Consider the following 18,567-nt stretch of genomic DNA (forward strand, 5'->3'; position numbering starts at 1 on the left):
TGTCTTCTTGAACCACTGCAGTCCACGTGGTGTAGATACACCCACTGTGCATTAGGGAAGGAGTTCCTTGATTTTGACCCAGCAACAGTGCAGGAACGGCTGATATATTTCTAAGTCAGGATTGTGTGTGGCTTGGAGGGGAACTTGCAGGTGATGGTGTTCCTATGTGTCTGTTGCCCTCGCCCTTCTGGTGGTAGAGGTCACAGGTTTGGAAGGTGCTGTCAAAGGAGCTTTGATGAGTTGCTGCAGTGCATCTTGTAGATAGTACACACTGCTGCCACTGTGCATCGGTGGTGGAGGGAGTGAATGTTTAAGGTGGATGGTATGCCACTCAAGTGAGCTGCTCTGTCCTGGATGGTGTCGTGCTTCTTGAGTGTTGTTGGAGCCGCACTCATCCGGACAAGTGGATTAAGAACAGTGAGACCCATTGACCAAATCCTCTGAATCCTCCAGAATCAACCTGAAAGGAAATCCCAAACACCTACTCTTCCTTCCTTTAGGGCTCTTCCAACTCACTCCCCTCCCCACTTCATCTTCACATCTGTACGCAGCTGCAAGGAGTTTGGGGACTGTACTATCTCCAATACTGAGGCTATTCAGGGATCTGCCTCCAGCAGTTCCAGCCTGCCCCATTCTCTACCCCGGCCTCACAGTCTAACTCTCGAGCTTCTTTCACACCTCCCGCCCCAATCTTTTCCAAACTCCTCTCCTCCGTGAAACATCTTCCTTTGACCAGTTTCTGACACTGAAATGCCTCTCCTCAGCTCGATGCTCACAATGTAACGCAACACCAGCTCTCTCTCTCTCTCCTCCGACACTGGGCCCTCCCACCTTCAATACTACAAGGTTCTTAAGAAGGTTATTCATTCACCCCTCTGTTCTTCCTAATTACTACCCAACTTCCTGTTCATTACGGATCACTGCCACCAAACTGGGCACCTGTCATTCTTTTTTTGAATCCCTTCGGTTTGACTTTCATGACAGCCACATTCGAGCCCACGCTCATGAGAGAGCACCACTGACATTCAGTGTCACTATGCTGGAGCTGCTTTATCATACAATCACAGAAACTCTACAGTGCAGAAGGAGGCCATTTGGCCCATCAAGTCTGCACCTACCACAATCCCACTCAGGCCCTATCCCCTTAACCCCACGTATTTACCTTGCTATTCCCCCTGACATTATGGGGCAATTTAGCATGCCAATCAACCTAACTCACACATCTTTGGACTGTGGGAGGAAACCGGAGCACCCGGAGGAAACTCATGCAGACACGGGGAGAATGCAAACTCCACACAGACAGTCACCCGAGGCCGGAATTGAACCCGGGTCCCTGGCACTATGAGGCAGCAGTGCTAACCATTGTGCCACTGTGCCACCCATATCTTCCCTCAGTCCCTGTAGAGTTTTCAATGTCCCTCAAAAACACAAACTTCCTCCGTCATTTCTCTGTCAAGCTCCATCTCCATGACACTACCCTTTCCTGGTTCCATTCCCACCTGTCCCACCAAATGCTTCTCCTTCCAAGCTTTCATGCACACTGCCTGGGTGCCCATCCCTTATCACATCTGTGTGTTGTACTTTGCTGACATTATCCACAAACATGAGGTGAGGCTTTCGTGTATCAGCAATGATGGTCTAGATCCACCACCCTCAATGCTATGCTCCGCCATTTGACCCTCTGTTTGCTGCCAAGTTGTGGGATGCCAGAATGTATTTCAGTTCAGCAATGGTGAAACCAAAGCCAGCTTGCTCAGCTTCTATCGGAAACTCTGACTGGAATTTTCCAGCCCCACTGTGGTGGGACCCGTGCCGTGGGAGATCCGGCACGCCAGTCAATAGTCCATTGCCTTTCAGTGGGATCAGATGATCCCGGCAGTGCATGAGGCCAGAAAATCCCGCCCTCTATATTTAGCTGCTGATCTTGTTACCTGTTCTGAATACCTGTACACACAGCGTCCAATAACACATCATTCAGTATCCGGCTTGACGGAGCTAAGCTTGTAATCCCATCGAGTCCAACACAACGCCTTCCAGTGTCACAGGTCTCCATCTCTACCTCTCTCTCCTGCTGCAAGTGAAATCCTGATTTGTATCTTTACCATCTACTTCATTGAATTTTCCAACTGCTTTCTTGCTGTTCTCCCAAGAATGCACCACCCATTCCACAAAAGTCTCTTTATCAACACCACCCATGCACAGACTTGCTATCCTGGAATGTAAAATCCTCATCCTTGGCCAGAATTCTTCAGCCGTTCACGCCAGCAGGATTCTCTGGTCCCGCCAACAGTGCACGCCATGCTGTGGGGCGGCTTCAATGGGAGTTCCCATTGACAGTCATGGGACCAGAGGGTCTCTCTACCAGCGAACATCACACTGCACCCTCCCCACCCCCCGCATCACCAAGAAAAATGCTGAGGGGAGGCCAGAGAATCTTACTCCTCATCTACAAACATCTCAATGGCCTTGATGCAATAAACCTCAGCAACCTCCTCCAGCCCTACACCCCTTAGAATGTCCATTCTACCAACAGTAAAAAGGAATCAAAAGAAAACCTAATGCACGCATCCCACTCCACAACCAAACTTTCCCAACTCAATATCTGGGTGACCCCCCCCCCAGCCCACACATAGTCCCCCGAAGAAAACCGCAACCCCCCCTCCTTCCCCCCAATTTTTTCTCCTCTGCTCACACACCACCTGACACTGAACACAAAGACAATCTCCACCACTCACCCTCAACAAGACTCCACAAAAAGGAAACAAATGGAAAGAAATGAGTCCAAGAAGGGAATACCGCAGTCACTACACTGAAGGCAAGGCACCGTATAGGGGAAAGGGGGCTGGACAAGAACCAAAAAGAAAATGGTGGGACAAGAAGAGTATGGGATACACATCCGCCCTTGATTAAACCCTAGATCAGGGATACACCCAATCCACCCTCAGTGACCCAAAAGCAAATAAAAAAAGACAAGAATGCCGACACAAAAAAAAGGAAAGGAAAGAATCCAAATCAAAACAAAAAAAATCCCACCACATATGAAGCAAACAGCCTGGTAGACAGAGACTAATCGCTCTCCAACCCCGACAGATAAAAGGAGTCCTTCCATTTCCCAGAACCCAACACAACCAACCCAAATGGTACAATCCACTTCCCCCGATGGCCTCCCCCCATAATACCACCTGTGTCTGAACCCACCAAAAAGACCCCCTACCTCATAAATAAAACCCCTCTACCGAAGACCTGCTGGGGTTTGACTGCTCTGCCTAACATGAAGCAGGCTGGGTAATTTTGCTACGAGCGTGACAAGTGGAACCAAAGAGATCAAAATGAATGGAGGAGTTGTCAAAAATCCAGTCCTTCAGGCAAAGTAATGATTCCCCACTAATACTACATTCAAACCGAGCGCTTTGGCAGATACAGCACAGAAACAGGTCATTCACATATAGGAACTGTACCTACAGGCAGACCTCGAGGTCCTGCTTCACCAGGAGCTCCTGGCTTGCCGGATTCACCCTAGAATGAAAATAAACTGAAAGGTTAGTCGCAGCACGGGTCTTCAACAAAGATAATTACTGAGTGAGAGAAAACATTCTCAAAGGGAAAACAAAGGAGATTGGAAGATTGCTATGTTACCTTCGATCCAGGCATGCCAGGTATACCATCCCTTCCATCGACACCTGGTAAACCCTAGGGCACAAACACAATGAAAAGTAAGTACTGCGTTCACTCCTCACCAAAACACTCCATCACAGTGAGTTAAGAAATACGACTCAATCAATGGTATCAATGAGCAAGAATAATGCCATATCCATTCACAAGAAGATAAAGGAAGCAGTCAGCAGACCACACTTTACCCGGGGAGGGAAGAGGTAAACTAATGTTCTGGGTTTGCCAGAGGGTGGAATTTTCCAGCCACGCTCGCCCCAAGGCTGGATAATCCCACCCGAGGTCAATGGACCTTTGCATGGTCTGCCCCCCCCCCACCCCCTGCTACGATTCCCGTGGCAGGCAGGACAGGAAAATTCCACCCAATGTCTCTTCTCTCTCCAGATGAGGACTGAGCTTGTCCTTGTTGTTTTTATTTCAGATTGCCAGATTCTGTGTTTTGCTTTTTCTAAGATCACAGTTGCTACCTTTTCTTTACAGACAGTGGTTAAAGTTCAAATCTGACTATTCAGACACAAAGACAAACATAGTGGAATCACACAGCTTTCTCTTGAATTTGAAGGCAGCTTTAAGGAAACTGATGGGAAACACTCACGGGCTCTCCTTTTGATCCTGGAGAACCTGTAATTCCTCTGGGACCAGATCGACCCTGCAGATGAAATATAGAAAGATAATCAGCAATGTTCCATAGGACCATAAGACATAGGAGCAGAATTAGGCCAGTCGGCCCATCGAGTCTGCTCCGCCATTCAATCATGGCTGATATTTTTCTCATACCCATTCTGTTGCCTTTTCCCCATAATCCCTGATCCCCTTATTAATCAAGAACCTATCTATCTCTGTCTTAAAGACACTCAATGACCTGGCCTCCACAGCCTTCTGTGGCAAAGAGTTCCACAGATTCACCGCTCACTGGCTGAAGAAATTCCTCCTCATCTCTGTTTTAAAGGATCATCCCTTTAGTCTGAGGTTGTGCTCTCTGGTTCTAGTTTTTCCTACAAGTGAAAACATCCTCTTTACGTCCAATCTATCCAGGCCTCGCAGTATCCTGTATGTTTCAATAAGATCCCCCCTCATCCTTCTAAACTTCAACGAGTACAGACCCAGAGTCCTCAATCCGTTCCTCATACGACAAGCTCTTCATTCCAGGGATCATTCTTGTGAACCTCCTCTGGACCCTTTCCAAGGCCGGCACATTCTTCCTTTGATACGGGGCCTAAAACTGTTCACAATACTCCAAATGGGGTCTGACCAGAGCCTTATACAGCCTCAGAAGTACACCCCCTGCTCTTGTATTCTAGCCCTCTAGACATGAATGCTAACATTGCATTTGCCTTCCTAACTGTCGACTGAACCTGCTCATTAACTTTAAGAGAATCTTGAACAATGACTCCCAAGTCCCTTTGTGCTTCTGATTTCCTAAGCATTTTCTCATTTAGAAAATAGTCTATGCCTCCATTCCTCCTTCCAAAGTGCATAACCTCACACTTTTCCACATTGTATTCCATCTGCCACTTCTTTGCCCACTCTCCTAACCTGTCCAAGTCCTTCTGCAGCCCCCCTGCTTCCTCAATACTACCTGCCCCTCTACATACTTTGTATCATCTGCAAACTTAGCAACAGTGCCTTCAGTTCCTTCTTCCAAATCGTTAATGTATAGTGTGAAAAGTTGTGGTCCCAGCACCGACCCTGAGGCACACCACTAGTCACCGGCTGCCAACCTGAAAAAGCCCCCATAATCCCCACTCTCTTCCTTCTGCCAGTCAGCCAATCCTCTATCCATACCCTTAACACAATGGGCTCTTAACTTATTTAACAGTCTCCTATGCGGCACCTTGTCAAAGGCCTTCTGGAAATCTAAATAAATCATGTCCACTGGTTCTTCTTTATCTACCTTCCTTCTTACCTCCTTAAAGAACTCTAACAGATTTGTTCCTTACAGCTTCACACAGCTGGAGTGTATATCAGTGGAGTAGAGGTCAGTGGACTCTCTGGCATTTTCCATTCAGGGAGGACATGCTGACCTCAGTATTGGAGTTTCCAATAAAGGACTCCCATGACACAGAGCTCATGAACCGATTTATAAAGTCCAACCACAAGACAAATTAGATACAAATAAACAAAGGCCCTAAAACATACCTTAAGAGAAAAGGTACAAGGCTCAAGAATGCATTAATATTTTACCTCTAGGTATCATAGAACGATCTAGCATTGAACCATTTGGGTCATCACGCCTGTGACAGAGCTATCCAATCTGTTTCTAATGGCCCAACATGCTCACTTGCTCTCTTCCCAAATTGCCTTTCATCTCATAGAAATCATAGAATCATAGAAATCATAGAATCCCTACAGTGCAGAAGGAGGCCATTCGGCCCATCGAGTCTGCACCGACCACAATCCCACCCAGGCCCTACCCCCACATATTTACCCGCTAATCCCTCTAACCTACGCATCCCAGGACTCGAAGGGGCAATTTTTTTTTTTTTTTAACCTGGCCAATCAACCTAACCCGCACATTTTTGGACTGTGGGAGGAAACCGGAGCACCCGGAGGAAACCCACGCAGACACGAGGAGAATGTGCAAACTCCACACAGACAGTGACCCGAGCCGGGAATCGAACCCGGGACCCTGGAGCTGTGAAGCAGCAGTGCTAACCACTGTGCTACCGTGCCGCCCCTCAAGGGCGGCACGGTAGCACAGTGGTTAGCACTGCTGCTTCACAGCTCCAGGGACCTGGGTTCGATTCCCGGCTTGGGTCACTGTCTGTGTGGAGTTTGCACATTCTCCTCGTGTCTGCGTGGGTTTCCTCCGGGTGCTCCGGTTTCCTCCCACTGTCCAAAGATGTGCGGGTTAGGTTGATTGGCCATGCCAAAATTGCCCTTAGTGTCCTGAGATGCGTAGATTAGAGGGATTAGTGGGTAAAATATGTAGGGATATGGGGGTAGGGGATGGTGGTCGGTGCAGACACGATGGGCCGAATGGCCTCTTTCTGTACTGTAGGGTTTCTATGACTTCTAAGTGCCTTTCAAAAGTTATTATTGAAGCTACTAGCGGTGGCACAGTGGCACGGTGGTGAACACTGCTGTCTCACAGCGCCAGGGAACCGGGTTCGATTCCCGGCTTGGGTCACTGTCTGCGGGGTTTGCACATTCTCCCCGTGTCTGCTTGGGTTTCCTTCAGGTTCTCCGGTTTCTTCCCACAGTCTGAAAGACGTGTTGGTTAGGTGCATTGGTTATGCTAAATTCTCCCTCAGTGTACCTGAACAGGCGCTGGAGTATGGAGACTAGGGATCTTCACAGTAACTTCATTGCAGTGTTAATGTGAACCTATTTGTGACACTAATAAATAAACTTAGTAAATTAGCTTAAACTTAGAACTGCTCTGCCCTTTCAGCCAGTGCATTGCAGACTATAATAACTCCCTGTGTATGTTTCTCCTCAAATTGCCTCTGGTTCTTTGGCAATTACAAAAATAAATTATATTCCTTAGTAAGTATTCATTAAGGAAATGAATAATGATCTAAAAGGAGCATGTGGAATTGTTTTTGTGGGAATGAAACATACACACACCTTTGAGAAAAGTAATGAATAACGTTATGTGACTTACAGGTTCACCTTTAGGGCCAGGTTCACCCAGGGGGCCCTGAGGCCCTACATCACCCTGAAAGGAAAGAAAGAGTTGTCACACACCTTTTTGCAAAATATTACATTGAAATCACATGGGTTACAACATGCATTTCCTTAGCTACGCCACAACACTGCTATACCTCTGACTGAGAACTGCTTATCCTTCTCATATTTTAAGGTCCTTAATGGTTTGGAGTCATGACATGTCCTAACAAATACAATCCCAAATTCTTCACTTCAACAATTTAACTCTGTAATAAATATTTGCTTGACACAACAGCCACATCTCAAAAGCTCCATTCATTATTTCCCGAAAGTCTTGGCTAACATTTACACTCCTATTTTCACAATAAATCCTAAATTAATTGGCTTCTCAGGCAAGACAGTGACAAGCAGTTGTGGAAAATCATCCTGCCCACCTCTGTGTAATGAAATGGTCAAAAGCTAGCAATCTCATTAATTACTTTAATTAATCAACAACCTGTCCTAGTCCCTCCACACCGAAGCTATTGTTAAGAAAGCCCACCAACACCTCTACTTTCTCAGGAGGATAAGGGAATTCGGCACGTCTACCTCAAATCTCATCAACTTACAGATGCACCATAGAAAGCATCCTTTCTGGTTGTATCACAGCTTCGTATTACTCCTGCTCTGACCAAGACCGTAAGAAACTACAAAGGGTTATGAATGCAGCCCAGTCCATCACACAAACCAGCCATCTTTTCATTGAGAACTGTCGACGGGACACTGGCCGTCTCAATTTTTCTGCCCCACTCACCCATTCCAACCTCTCTGCTTACGAACTTTCTGCCCTTCGCTCCCTCAGGTCCAACCCTGACATTGTCATCAAACCTGCCGACAAAGGGGGCGCTGTTGTCATCTGGCGAACTGACCCCCCACGCGGAGGCTGAGCGCCAACTCTCAGATTCTTCCTCCTACCTCCCTCTGGACCATGACCACAACACTGAACATCAAGCCATTATCTCCAACACCATCACCAACCTCATTTCCTCCAGATGCCTTCCCCCCACAGCTTCCAACATCATAGTCTCCCAACCCCGGACAGCCCGTTTCTACCTACTGCCCAAAATCCACAAGAAGGACTATCCTGGTAGGCCCATTGTGTCAGCATGCTCCTGAACTTATTTCCTCTTACCTTGACTCCGTCCTCACTCCCTTGGTCCATTCCCTCCCCACCTGCATCCAGGGTGCCTCTGGTGCCCTGCGTCATATTGACAGCTTCCAGTTCGCAGGCCCTAGCCGCCTCCTATTTACCATGGATGTGCAATCTCTCTACACCTCCATCCCACACCAGGACGGCCTGAGAGCTCTTCGCTTCTTTCTTGAAAAGAGGCCTGAATAATTCCCATCCACCACCACTCTCTTCCACCTGGCTGAACTTGTTCTTTCTCTCAACAACTTCTCCTTTAACTCATCTCATCTCCAAATCAAAGGAGTAGCAATGGGTACCCACATGGGTTCTGGCTACGCTTGTCTTTTTATGGGGTATGTGGAACATTCCTTGTTCCAAACCTACCCAGATCCCCTCCCACAACTCCTTTACCGATACATCGAAGACTATTTTGGTGCTGCTTCATGTTCTCGTCCAGACCTCAAAAAATTCATCAACTTCATTTCCAGTTTCCACCCCTTCATCACCTTCACCTGGTCCATCTCAGACACTTCTTTTCCCTTCCTTGACCTTTCTGCCTCCATTTCTGGCAATAGACTATCTACAAATATCCATTACAAGCCCACTGATTCCCACAGCTATCTCGACTACAGCTCTTCACACCCTACATCCTGTAAGGACTCCATCCCCTTCTCTCAGCTCCTTCGCCTCTGTCACATTTGTTCTGATGATGCCACCTTCCAAAGTGGTGCTTCTAATACGTGCTTCTTTTTCCTCAACCGTGGATTCCCATCTACAGTTGTCGACAGGCCCCTCAACAGTATGCAGTCCATCTCCTGCGCCATGACCCTCACCCCTCCCTCCCAGACCAAGAATAGAGTCCCCCTTGTTCGCACATTTCACCCCGCCAGCCTTCACATGCAAAGCATAATCCTCCGCCATTTTCACCAACTCCAGCATGATGCCACCACCAAACACATCTTCCCTTCACTCCCTCTGTCAGTATTCCGCAGAGACCATTCCCTCCTGGATAACCTAGTCCATTCCCTCATTATACCCAACACCTCTCCCGTTACTCATGGCACCTTCCCATGCAATCGCAGAAGGTGTAACACCTGTCCCTTTACCTCTTCTATGCTCACCATCCAAGGTCCAAAACATTCATTCCAGGTTAAGCAAGGTTTCACTTGGGCCTCTTTCAATTTGATGTATTGCATTCGCTGCTGCCAATGTGGTCTCCTCTATGTTGGAGAGACCAAGCATAGACTGGGTGATCGCTTTGTTGAGCATCTTGGTCTGTGCGCAATCAGGACTCTGACCTTCCAGTTGCTTGCCATTTTAACACACGATCCTGCTCCGATGCCCACATGTCTGTCCTTGGCTTGCTGCAATGTTCCAGTGAAGCTCAACGCAAACTGGAGGAACAGCACCTTATCTTCCGGCGAGGCACCTTGCAGCTTTCCAGTCTCAACATCGAATTCAACAACTTCAGATGATTTGCTCTACCCCACCACGACCCCTTTGTTTTCATTCCATTTTATTTAATTTTTTACTGTTCTCTACCTTTTATTTCTTTATTGTTCTTCATTTCTCTTTGCCTCTCCATTCTTTCCCCTTACTTTATCCCCCTTCCCTTACCTTTCCTTCCCCTTTGCTTCTCCTTTTCTAAATCTTACCTCTGTCCCATCCATTCTCCACCCCCCCCCCCACACCCCCCCCCCCCCACACCCCCCCCAACATCTTCATTTCAGTTTCTCTGCCATTTGGCTATTCACACCTTCTATTCTCTCTGTGGACCGCCATTAGCAGTCTTTTCCCCTGGTTTCTGTGGTTACGACTCATCTTTCATTCCCACATCCTGCAGTATAAATATCTCCCACTTTCTATGCCTTTTATCTTTGACAAAGGGTCATCTGGACTCGAAACATCAGCTCTTTTCTCTCCTTACAGGTGCTGCCAGACCTGCTGAGATTTTCCAGCATTTTCTCTTTTGGTTACACAAACCAGCCTCCCATCCATTGATTCTGTCTACACTTCCTGCTGCCTCGGGAAAGCAGCCAGCATAATCAAGGACCCCATGCACCCTGGCCATTCTCTCTTCCACCTTCTTCCGTTGGGAAAAAATACAAAAATCTGAGATCACATACCAACACACTCAAGACAGCTTCTTCCCTGCTGCCATCAGACCTTTGAATGGACCTACTTTATATTAAGTTGATCTTTCTCTACACCCTATGACTGTGACACTACATTCTGTGCTCTCTCCTTTCCTTCTCTATGAGCGGTATGCTTTCTCTGTATAGCGTGCAAGAAACAATACTTTTCACTGTCTCCCAATACATGTGACAATAATAAATCAAATCAAAATCAATGTTGATCATTCCACACCCTGCTAATCCATGTCCTTTCCTTTCAATGTAATTTTGAACTTTAATTGATACTGATTAACATTGCTACGCTTAACGAGTTGGCAGGTTTCCTTCTTCAGAAAATTAGGCATGAGTTGGGACTGTCATAGACCAAAGGTTTGTTCTGTTAAACAATGAAGACTCTCTGAAGCTCTGTATTTGCTGCTGTTCTGAGACCAGTCGCATACTCTAAGCTTGACTCCAGAGGGTTGAACACACCATCTCGGCCAACACTTTGGTGTGGGACTGAGGAAGTGTACTGAGGAATGAGATATTAATCTGAGATTCAGATCCTATGATTCTATTTTACAAAGAGCAATGTCCCAGTCAATATTCTTTGTTCAACTAGCACTGTCAAAAAAAGGTCATTCATTTCTTTGGTGTTTGTAGTAACCTCGCTGTACACAAACTGACTGCTACATCTGCGTAACCAAATTAGCACACTTCAAAAATACTGCATTAGTTTTGAGATGTTCCCAGGAGAGAGGATACTATACACAAACAGATTATCCGTTAGTTGTATTGTCAGGACTATGGCATGGTCAGTTTTGTACATGTATGTAGAAGAGGACTTAAAGTTTGTTTCATAACATATTTCAGTACCTCAGTAACAAACTGACAATTTCAATTTAAGTTATTCCTTTGGGATCTGTTGATGATGGCTGCTCACTTTGGAACTTGTAAGACAACAGCGTAATATCATCATATCCACGCAATGTATTTTGGAAATTTCCATCAATGGGAACCAGTACTGTATTCACGGTCACAGCACTGGATCTACCCGACAATATACACATTGATTTAGTCGCATTTAAAGTGAACATTTCCAGTGAACTACTTTCCTGAGCTGCGATAATAATGGTATTCATGATGATATTTCGATTAATTCCATGCTGTTACACCACTCTTCGTCATAAAGGTCACATAGTCCCAATCTCACATCATTGCTTGACTTATTCCCCCTTCGCTCCCTCCCTGCCAGTCTACCTGGATTAAATTTAGTTTTCCCCAGTATGTGTCCCTCCGCTAACATCACTAAAATGCAGATGACCTGAGCATTTGTTGCTTGTCGCATAGATTGCCTGCTAAGATTCCATACATTATAGTGAGCACAGATATTTAACTGGCGGTGAAGCCTTTTGAGATGTCCAAGGCACTATTCAAATGCACGATATTCCTTTCTTTAATATAGCAGCAGTATTTCACTGTCAGAAATGAGGATGTTGGCAGCTGAACGCAGTAACGATGAAAAAAACTGCAACCATTAGAACTAGAATAATGTCACAACATTGAGTAACGAGGAATGTATAGCACAGAAACAGGTCATTCAGTCTAAACTGTTCTAGTGTATAATTTATGTTCCATCTGAGCCTCCTCCCATTTTATCAGATTAGCATAATCCTCTAATTCTTTCCCTCTCAGGCAGTATCTCTAGTCTCCCCTTAAATGCACCTATGCTATCTCCCTGTGGTATAGAGTCTCATATTCTCACCACTCTCTGGTTAAGTCAGAAAGAGGAGTTACATTTTCAATACAAGGCTACTTACAAGTGGACCAATGGGACCGATACCCCCAGCTTCACCATCCAACCCACGAAGTCCCTGGAGAAACAAGCAGAGAATTTGGTTTTAGAAACAAAGGAGAAAAAGAAATTCTGTAGCCATTGTTCACAGTTTCACAGAATAAATCAAGTAGATCCAGTGGCACAGTGGTTAGCACCGCTGCCTCACAGCGCCAGGGACCCAGGTTCAATTCCAGTCTCGGGTCACCGTCTGTGTGGAGTTTGCACATTCTCTCCATGTCTGCGTGGGTTTCCTCTGGTTTCCTCCCACACTCCAAAGATGCGTGGGTTTGGTTGATTGGCCATGCTGAGTTGACCCTGGTTTCGGGGGGATTGGCGGGATGAACGTGTGGGGTTACAGGGATAGGGTGGGATTGTTGTCAGTGCAGGCTCAATAGGCCGGGTGGCCTCCTTCTGTACTGAAGGGATTCTATTCTGTGATTCATTCTGATAATGAGATGAACTTCAAGTTGCAAAAGTCACTGCCTTAGTGCCATTTTTGTGCACTCCAGCAAAATGGAATGTATCACGAGTTGGAATATGATTCACACATGGGGAAGAACCCAAAAGCAGCAGGGGTATTTGAACTCAGTGCCGAGTTCAAACAGACCCTATTTTTTTCCTGGAGCAAGAGTATCTTGCCCTGTGTGACTTACAATTTTCAACAGTCGACATGGATGTGCACAAACGATGGATAAGATCTATAAGGTCAAGTTGTCAAGTTATTTAAATCCCCTGCTCTTTATATTTTGGAAGAAAGACAGCCTGCTGTGTCTCTGAGTTGAAAAGAATTGGTGCTTGAAATTTCAATAGCTGTTTGTTGACATAAACCTGAGGTCTATCATTATCATATTAATAATGCTTGATTGCTTCCCCACCATATCATTATCACAACGGAGGGCCTGTAAGTTTACAGTTTGACAGCTCCAAGAGGTTATTAGTCTTTAATATGGAGCGGTGAATATAAATGTATTTTTTTATGAGGGATTAAATGTGTTTTCACCAATTAACATTTTTAAATGTAATGAAGCCTGTAATAGACTCTGTGAATTTTATTTAATTTCATCTCAGCATGGCTCCTGAGGTCTGCCCATGGTAGCTACTGTATGAGTTGGCATGGAGGATATGAAGGCACAGGGTGGTAGATGCTGGGTTGGCATGAGTTGACACTAAGGTGATATAGGGGCTTTAAAGCGCTGTGGGGTTGGGTAGAGGGCTATGGCAAGAAGGTTTGGGATCATGGAGGGTGGATGAAAGCATGGTTGACATCAGTTGGCATGGATGGGGTAAAGGTAATGAAGGGGGTGTGTGAGGGGATGTGAAGGGTGATGGATAACAGTTTAGTTGGTTTATTACAACCGGGGCAAAGTCTCAGGTAACCAAGGCAAGGCTTTTAACCTGCCGGCTTGGTACTTGGTAATCCCTGTGGCTACCTCCAAACTGTTTCCTGGGACAGCAGAAAGGTCTCCAGTACTCAGCTGCCAAGCGTACCCCTGCCCGGAATGAAGGTTCTGTTATTCAGGGCTATTTCTTCGGAGGTGGGTAGTCCAAGCCAGGAAATCACGTGACCCTTCTCAGGAGCGAAATCTGTGCCAAAGTGTCTACAAAGGGATACAGATAGGTTAAGCAAGTGGACAAACCCTTAGCAATTGGACTATAATATGGGGGTGACACGGTGGCACAGTGGTTAGCACTGCTGCCTCACAGCGCCAGGGACACAGGTTCGATTCTCGGCTTGGGTCACTGTCAGTGTGGAGTTTGCATGTTCTCCCCATGTCTGCATGGATTACCTCGGGGTGCTCTGGTTTCCTCCCATGTGCGTGCATGTGCCTGTGCATGTGTGTGTGCATGTATGTGTGCGTGTGTGCATGTGTGCATGTGTGTATGTGCGCATGTATGTGTGAGTGTGTGCGTGCATGTGTGTGCATGTTTGCGTGTATGTGTGCGGGTGACCATGTATTTGTGCATGTGTGTGTTTGTGTGCGTGTGTATGCTCTATGATGGACTGGCATCTCGTCCTGGATGTACTCTACCTAATGCCCAGTGTCTGACAGGATAGGCTTCAACTCTAAACTGGAGTAAGCGGTGAAGAAAAAGTGAAGTGTAATATGGGAAAATGTGAGCTTTTCCACTTTGGCAGGAAGAATAGAGAAGCAGCGTATTATTTAACTGGAGAGAGATTGCAAGAACTCTGGTACAGAGGGATCTGGGTGTCCTGGTACCTGAATCACAAAAGGTACAGCAAGTGATTAGGAAGGCAATGTTGGAGTTTATTACAAGTGAAATGGAATATAAAAGTGGGGAAGTTTTACAGCAGCTGTACAGGGCCTTGGTGAGGACACATCTGAAATACTGTGAAAAGTTTTGATCTCCTTACTTAAGGAAGAATTATTGTATGGAAAGCAGTTCAGAAAATTTCACTGATTCCCGGGATGTGGGGTTTGTCCTATGTGGAAATTGCCCCTTAGTGTCAGGGGGGACGATCAGGGTAAATAAGTGGAGTTACGGGGATAGGGCCTGGGCGGGATTGTGGTCGGTGCAGACTCGATGGGCCTAATGGTCTTCTTCTGCACTGTAGGGATTCTATTCTGTGAAAGGTGAGCAGGCTGGGCCTATACTCATTGGAATTCAGAAGAATGAGAGGTGATCTTGTTGAAATGTAAAATATACCGAGGGGACTCGATAGGGTGGATACTGGGAGGATTTATCCACTTGTGGGAGAGACTAGAACTAGGGGACACAGTTTCAGAATGATCACTCTTTCTTCCCCTGCAAGGCAGGGATGATGAGGAATTTATCTCATAGAGGGTCATCTTGGGAATCCCTGAGAGCAATAGAGATTACGGCATTGAATATATTCAAGGCTAAGGTCGACAGATGTTTGACCTAGAAGGTAATCAAGGGTTATGGGGGTGAGGTGAGGGGGAAGGGGAGAGTGGAGACAGGCAGGAAAATGGACTTAAGGCCACAATCAGATCAGCCATGATCTTAATGAGTGGCGGAGGAGGCTCTCTTCACTGCTCCTATTTCTTCTGATCAGTTGTTAATTTTAAAACTGAGATTGATAGGTCTTCGTTAGTGAAGGATACGAAAGGATATTGGAGGGTCGGGGGGACAAGAAGTGGGTATTTGGAGATGGGTCTCAGGTCAACTGAATGATGGAACAGGAACAAGGGCCTAATCCTGTTTCTATAATCCTATATTAATAGTCCAATCCCACTGTTCTTTCCCCATAGCCCTGCAAATAGTTACTCAATAGCGTTTTAAAAACAGTGAAACGTTTAGCACTGCTGCCTCACAGCGCCAGGGACCATGGTCCGATTCCAGTCTTGGTTGACTGTCTGTTTGGAGTTTACACTTTCCCCCCATGTCTGCGTGGGTTTCTTCTGGGTGCTCCAGTTTCCTCCCAAACTCCAAGGATTTGCAGGTTAGGTGGATTGACCATGCTAAATTGCCTCTTGGTGTCCAAAGATGTGTCGGTTAGGTGGATTGGCCATGGTCAATGCACAGGTTTAGGGTGGGGTATTGGGTCCCGGTAGATGCTCTTTTGGGGGGTCCAAAAGAGTTATGAAATATTCTCAAAGTAATGGGTGGGATTTTCTAGATGCCCAGTGATGTATTTTCTGGCGGAGGAGGCTGCCAGCCATTGGCCGGCAGAGACACCTTCCAATCCTGCCGATGTCTATGGGGTTTTGCCTGCCCCACACCCTCTGCCACAAAGGAATGCTCCACAGGGGTTGGTCACAATCAGCGGGACCACAAATTTCTGGAAAATTTCTGCCAATAATTTAAAATGCCGGTGAAGAAAAAGGTTGTATAAGGTTCCTCTCAGCCAGCGGGATATTAACCTTCCTTCATTTCACTGGGAGGAAATATGGACTCAGTTTTAAATCTTGCACTGTCATTTCTGTAACTTTGTGGAAAGTCAGGAGAGGTTTGATGCAGAGAGAGATGCAAGTTGCAGTTTAACGGTGGAAATTCAGGCGTCTGTGCTCGAACTCAGCGAGATTGCATCAGTTTAACTTACCACATCACCCTTTCTTCCTTCCATGCCAGCAAACCCTCGTGGACCTTGTGTGCCCTGAAATTGACAAAATAATCTCCCGTTAATCTGGACAATTAACTATTAGAAGCAGTTAGAAGAATACCTTTGGACAAAGAATGCCTGATGCCAGTTTTAATCTCCTCATTCCAGCTGAGCAAAATGCACAAATTATTTGTAGGATCGCTGCCAATTGCAGCTCAGTTGGTGGCACACTGGCCTCCGAGGTTGTGGGTTCAAGTTCCACTCCAGCACCTGAACACCACCACCTAGGCTGACATTCCAGTGCCGCTATTGAGAGCGGTGCCATGTATTAGGTATCGGACCAAGAAAATAAGCATTTTGCTGATGTGAAGAAACATCAACAAATATTTAATTGAGTACAGGCGAACAAAACTATAAATAATTCCATTCAGTCCAGTCTAGGGTGGCACAGTGGTTAGCACTGCTGCCCTCTTTTTAGGTCAAACCAAATAAACAAACTCAGATTAAGTCAGGACAAAGTAAAAGGGGCAGCTCCCCAAAAAGGAGGGGGAACAGCCCGAACAGAAATCAAAGTACAAAGAAAACTTAAAAACGTCAAATTAAAATGTGATTATTAGGGTCGATAACGCACCCTGCGGTGCCCAGCGGGCGCGGAAGGCGTCAACCGCGCCCGTGGACACTGCATGCTCCCTCTCCAGGGACACCCGGCCGCGAACGTAGCCGCGGTAGAGGGGCAGACAGTCAGGATGGGCGGCCCCGTCGATCGCCCGCTGCCTGAACCGGTAAATGGCGCGTTTCGCCAGGCCCAGGAGCAGGTTCACGAGGAGGTCGCCATCCCAACCCTCCCCTCTCCGCACCGGGTGTCCATAGATCAGAAGCGTGGGACTGAAGTGCAAACAAAACATCAATAAAAGGTTCTTTAGGAAAACATAAAGGGAGTGCAGCCTAAGACACACAACATAGACATGGTCCACGGACTCCACAAGGCCACAGAAAGGGCAGTCTTCGGAGCCCGTGAACCAGTGAATCCTACGGTTGTGCGGCACTGCTGCATGCATCACCCTCCACCCCAGGTCCCCGGCGTAATTGGGGGAGATCCCTCCGTAGAGGGACCTCCAGCGGAGACCTCCGCCGCCCGGCGGCACAAAGGCCCGTCAAGGTGTATCCGGGCGACAGGCGAAGAGGCAGTGATGGAAGGTGTGCAGCAGCAGCCCGCACAGGAAACGCCTCCGCGTGGTAAAAAAAGGCATGGAGGACATTTCCGCGAGGCGGCTCAGGCTGTGGGGCACCTCACCCAGGCAGGGGGGTTGAGGTTTTGGGCCAATGTGGAATTCCGTCCGAACAGGGGAACGCTCAGGCGGGATCCCACCGCACGCCTGCGCCGCCTCGAGTTTGCGTGCAGTTTCGTGGCCGTGCACGACCGTCCTAAGGTCTAGGATGACTTTGGCCGCGTGCCGGACGGTCGTCCCCGCGCGCTCAGCCAGCACGCGGGGACTCATCCAGCCCGCCCCTCCGCCATCGAGCACGTCCCCGATTCTGGTCACCCCAGCGTCCACAGCCCTCCTCTCCGCCAGCCACCTGAAGTCATACGGCTGGAGGAGCGGATTCCTGAGCAGCGGCTCGCGCACGAGAGCCGCTACTCCTGACGGGGGGGGAGCTGCATCACGAGGCGACCGTGTTCCAGACAGTGAGAAGGTCCTGGTAGAAGACGGGCAACTCCTGCAGGGCGGTCGAAACACGCCCCAGTTCGATATGCAGGAGCTGCACGTCATAATTGAGGCCGTGCCACTGGCAGAAGAAATACGTCGCCATGGCACACCACTGTGGAAGGGGCTCAACGTAAAGGTATCTCTGCAGGGCCTGGAGGTGGAAGGTCGCTATCTGAGTGCGGAGGCACACCAGACCTTGTCCGCCCTCCTCAAGCGGGAGATGCAGAACCGCAGCAGGGACCCAGTGCAGTCGATTGTCCCAGAAGAACCGCAAGAGGGTTCTCTGGATATTGGCGACAAAGCCAGGGGGAGGGGTCAAAGGGACCAGCCGGTACCACAGCATGGAGGCGACCAGCTGGTTTATGACGCGAACTCGCACTCGGAGCAGTCCTGTCCAGCGATTCAGGCGGGCGGAGACTTTGGCCTCCAGCTCC

General features: G+C 47.5%; 1 protein-coding gene across 1 annotated transcript in view; it reads right to left on the reverse strand.

The window, feature by feature from the left end:
- The window catches only part of col9a1b (collagen, type IX, alpha 1b), a 195,962-nt gene that overhangs the window by 54,987 nt on the left and 122,408 nt on the right, over window positions 1-18,567 (reverse strand). The window contains exons 18-23 of the mRNA XM_078213596.1: window positions 16,425-16,478; window positions 12,384-12,437; window positions 7,277-7,330; window positions 4,265-4,318; window positions 3,637-3,690; window positions 3,463-3,516 (exon numbers count right to left, since the gene is read on the reverse strand). Coding sequence (XP_078069722.1) covers window positions 3,463-3,516; window positions 3,637-3,690; window positions 4,265-4,318; window positions 7,277-7,330; window positions 12,384-12,437; window positions 16,425-16,478 — 324 coding nt within the window. The remainder of the gene's footprint in view (window positions 1-3,462; window positions 3,517-3,636; window positions 3,691-4,264; window positions 4,319-7,276; window positions 7,331-12,383; window positions 12,438-16,424; window positions 16,479-18,567) is intronic.

The sequence above is a fragment of the Mustelus asterias genome, chromosome 5 (assembly GCF_964213995.1).
Source record: "Mustelus asterias chromosome 5, sMusAst1.hap1.1, whole genome shotgun sequence".
Classification (NCBI taxonomy): domain Eukaryota; kingdom Metazoa; phylum Chordata; class Chondrichthyes; order Carcharhiniformes; family Triakidae; genus Mustelus; species Mustelus asterias.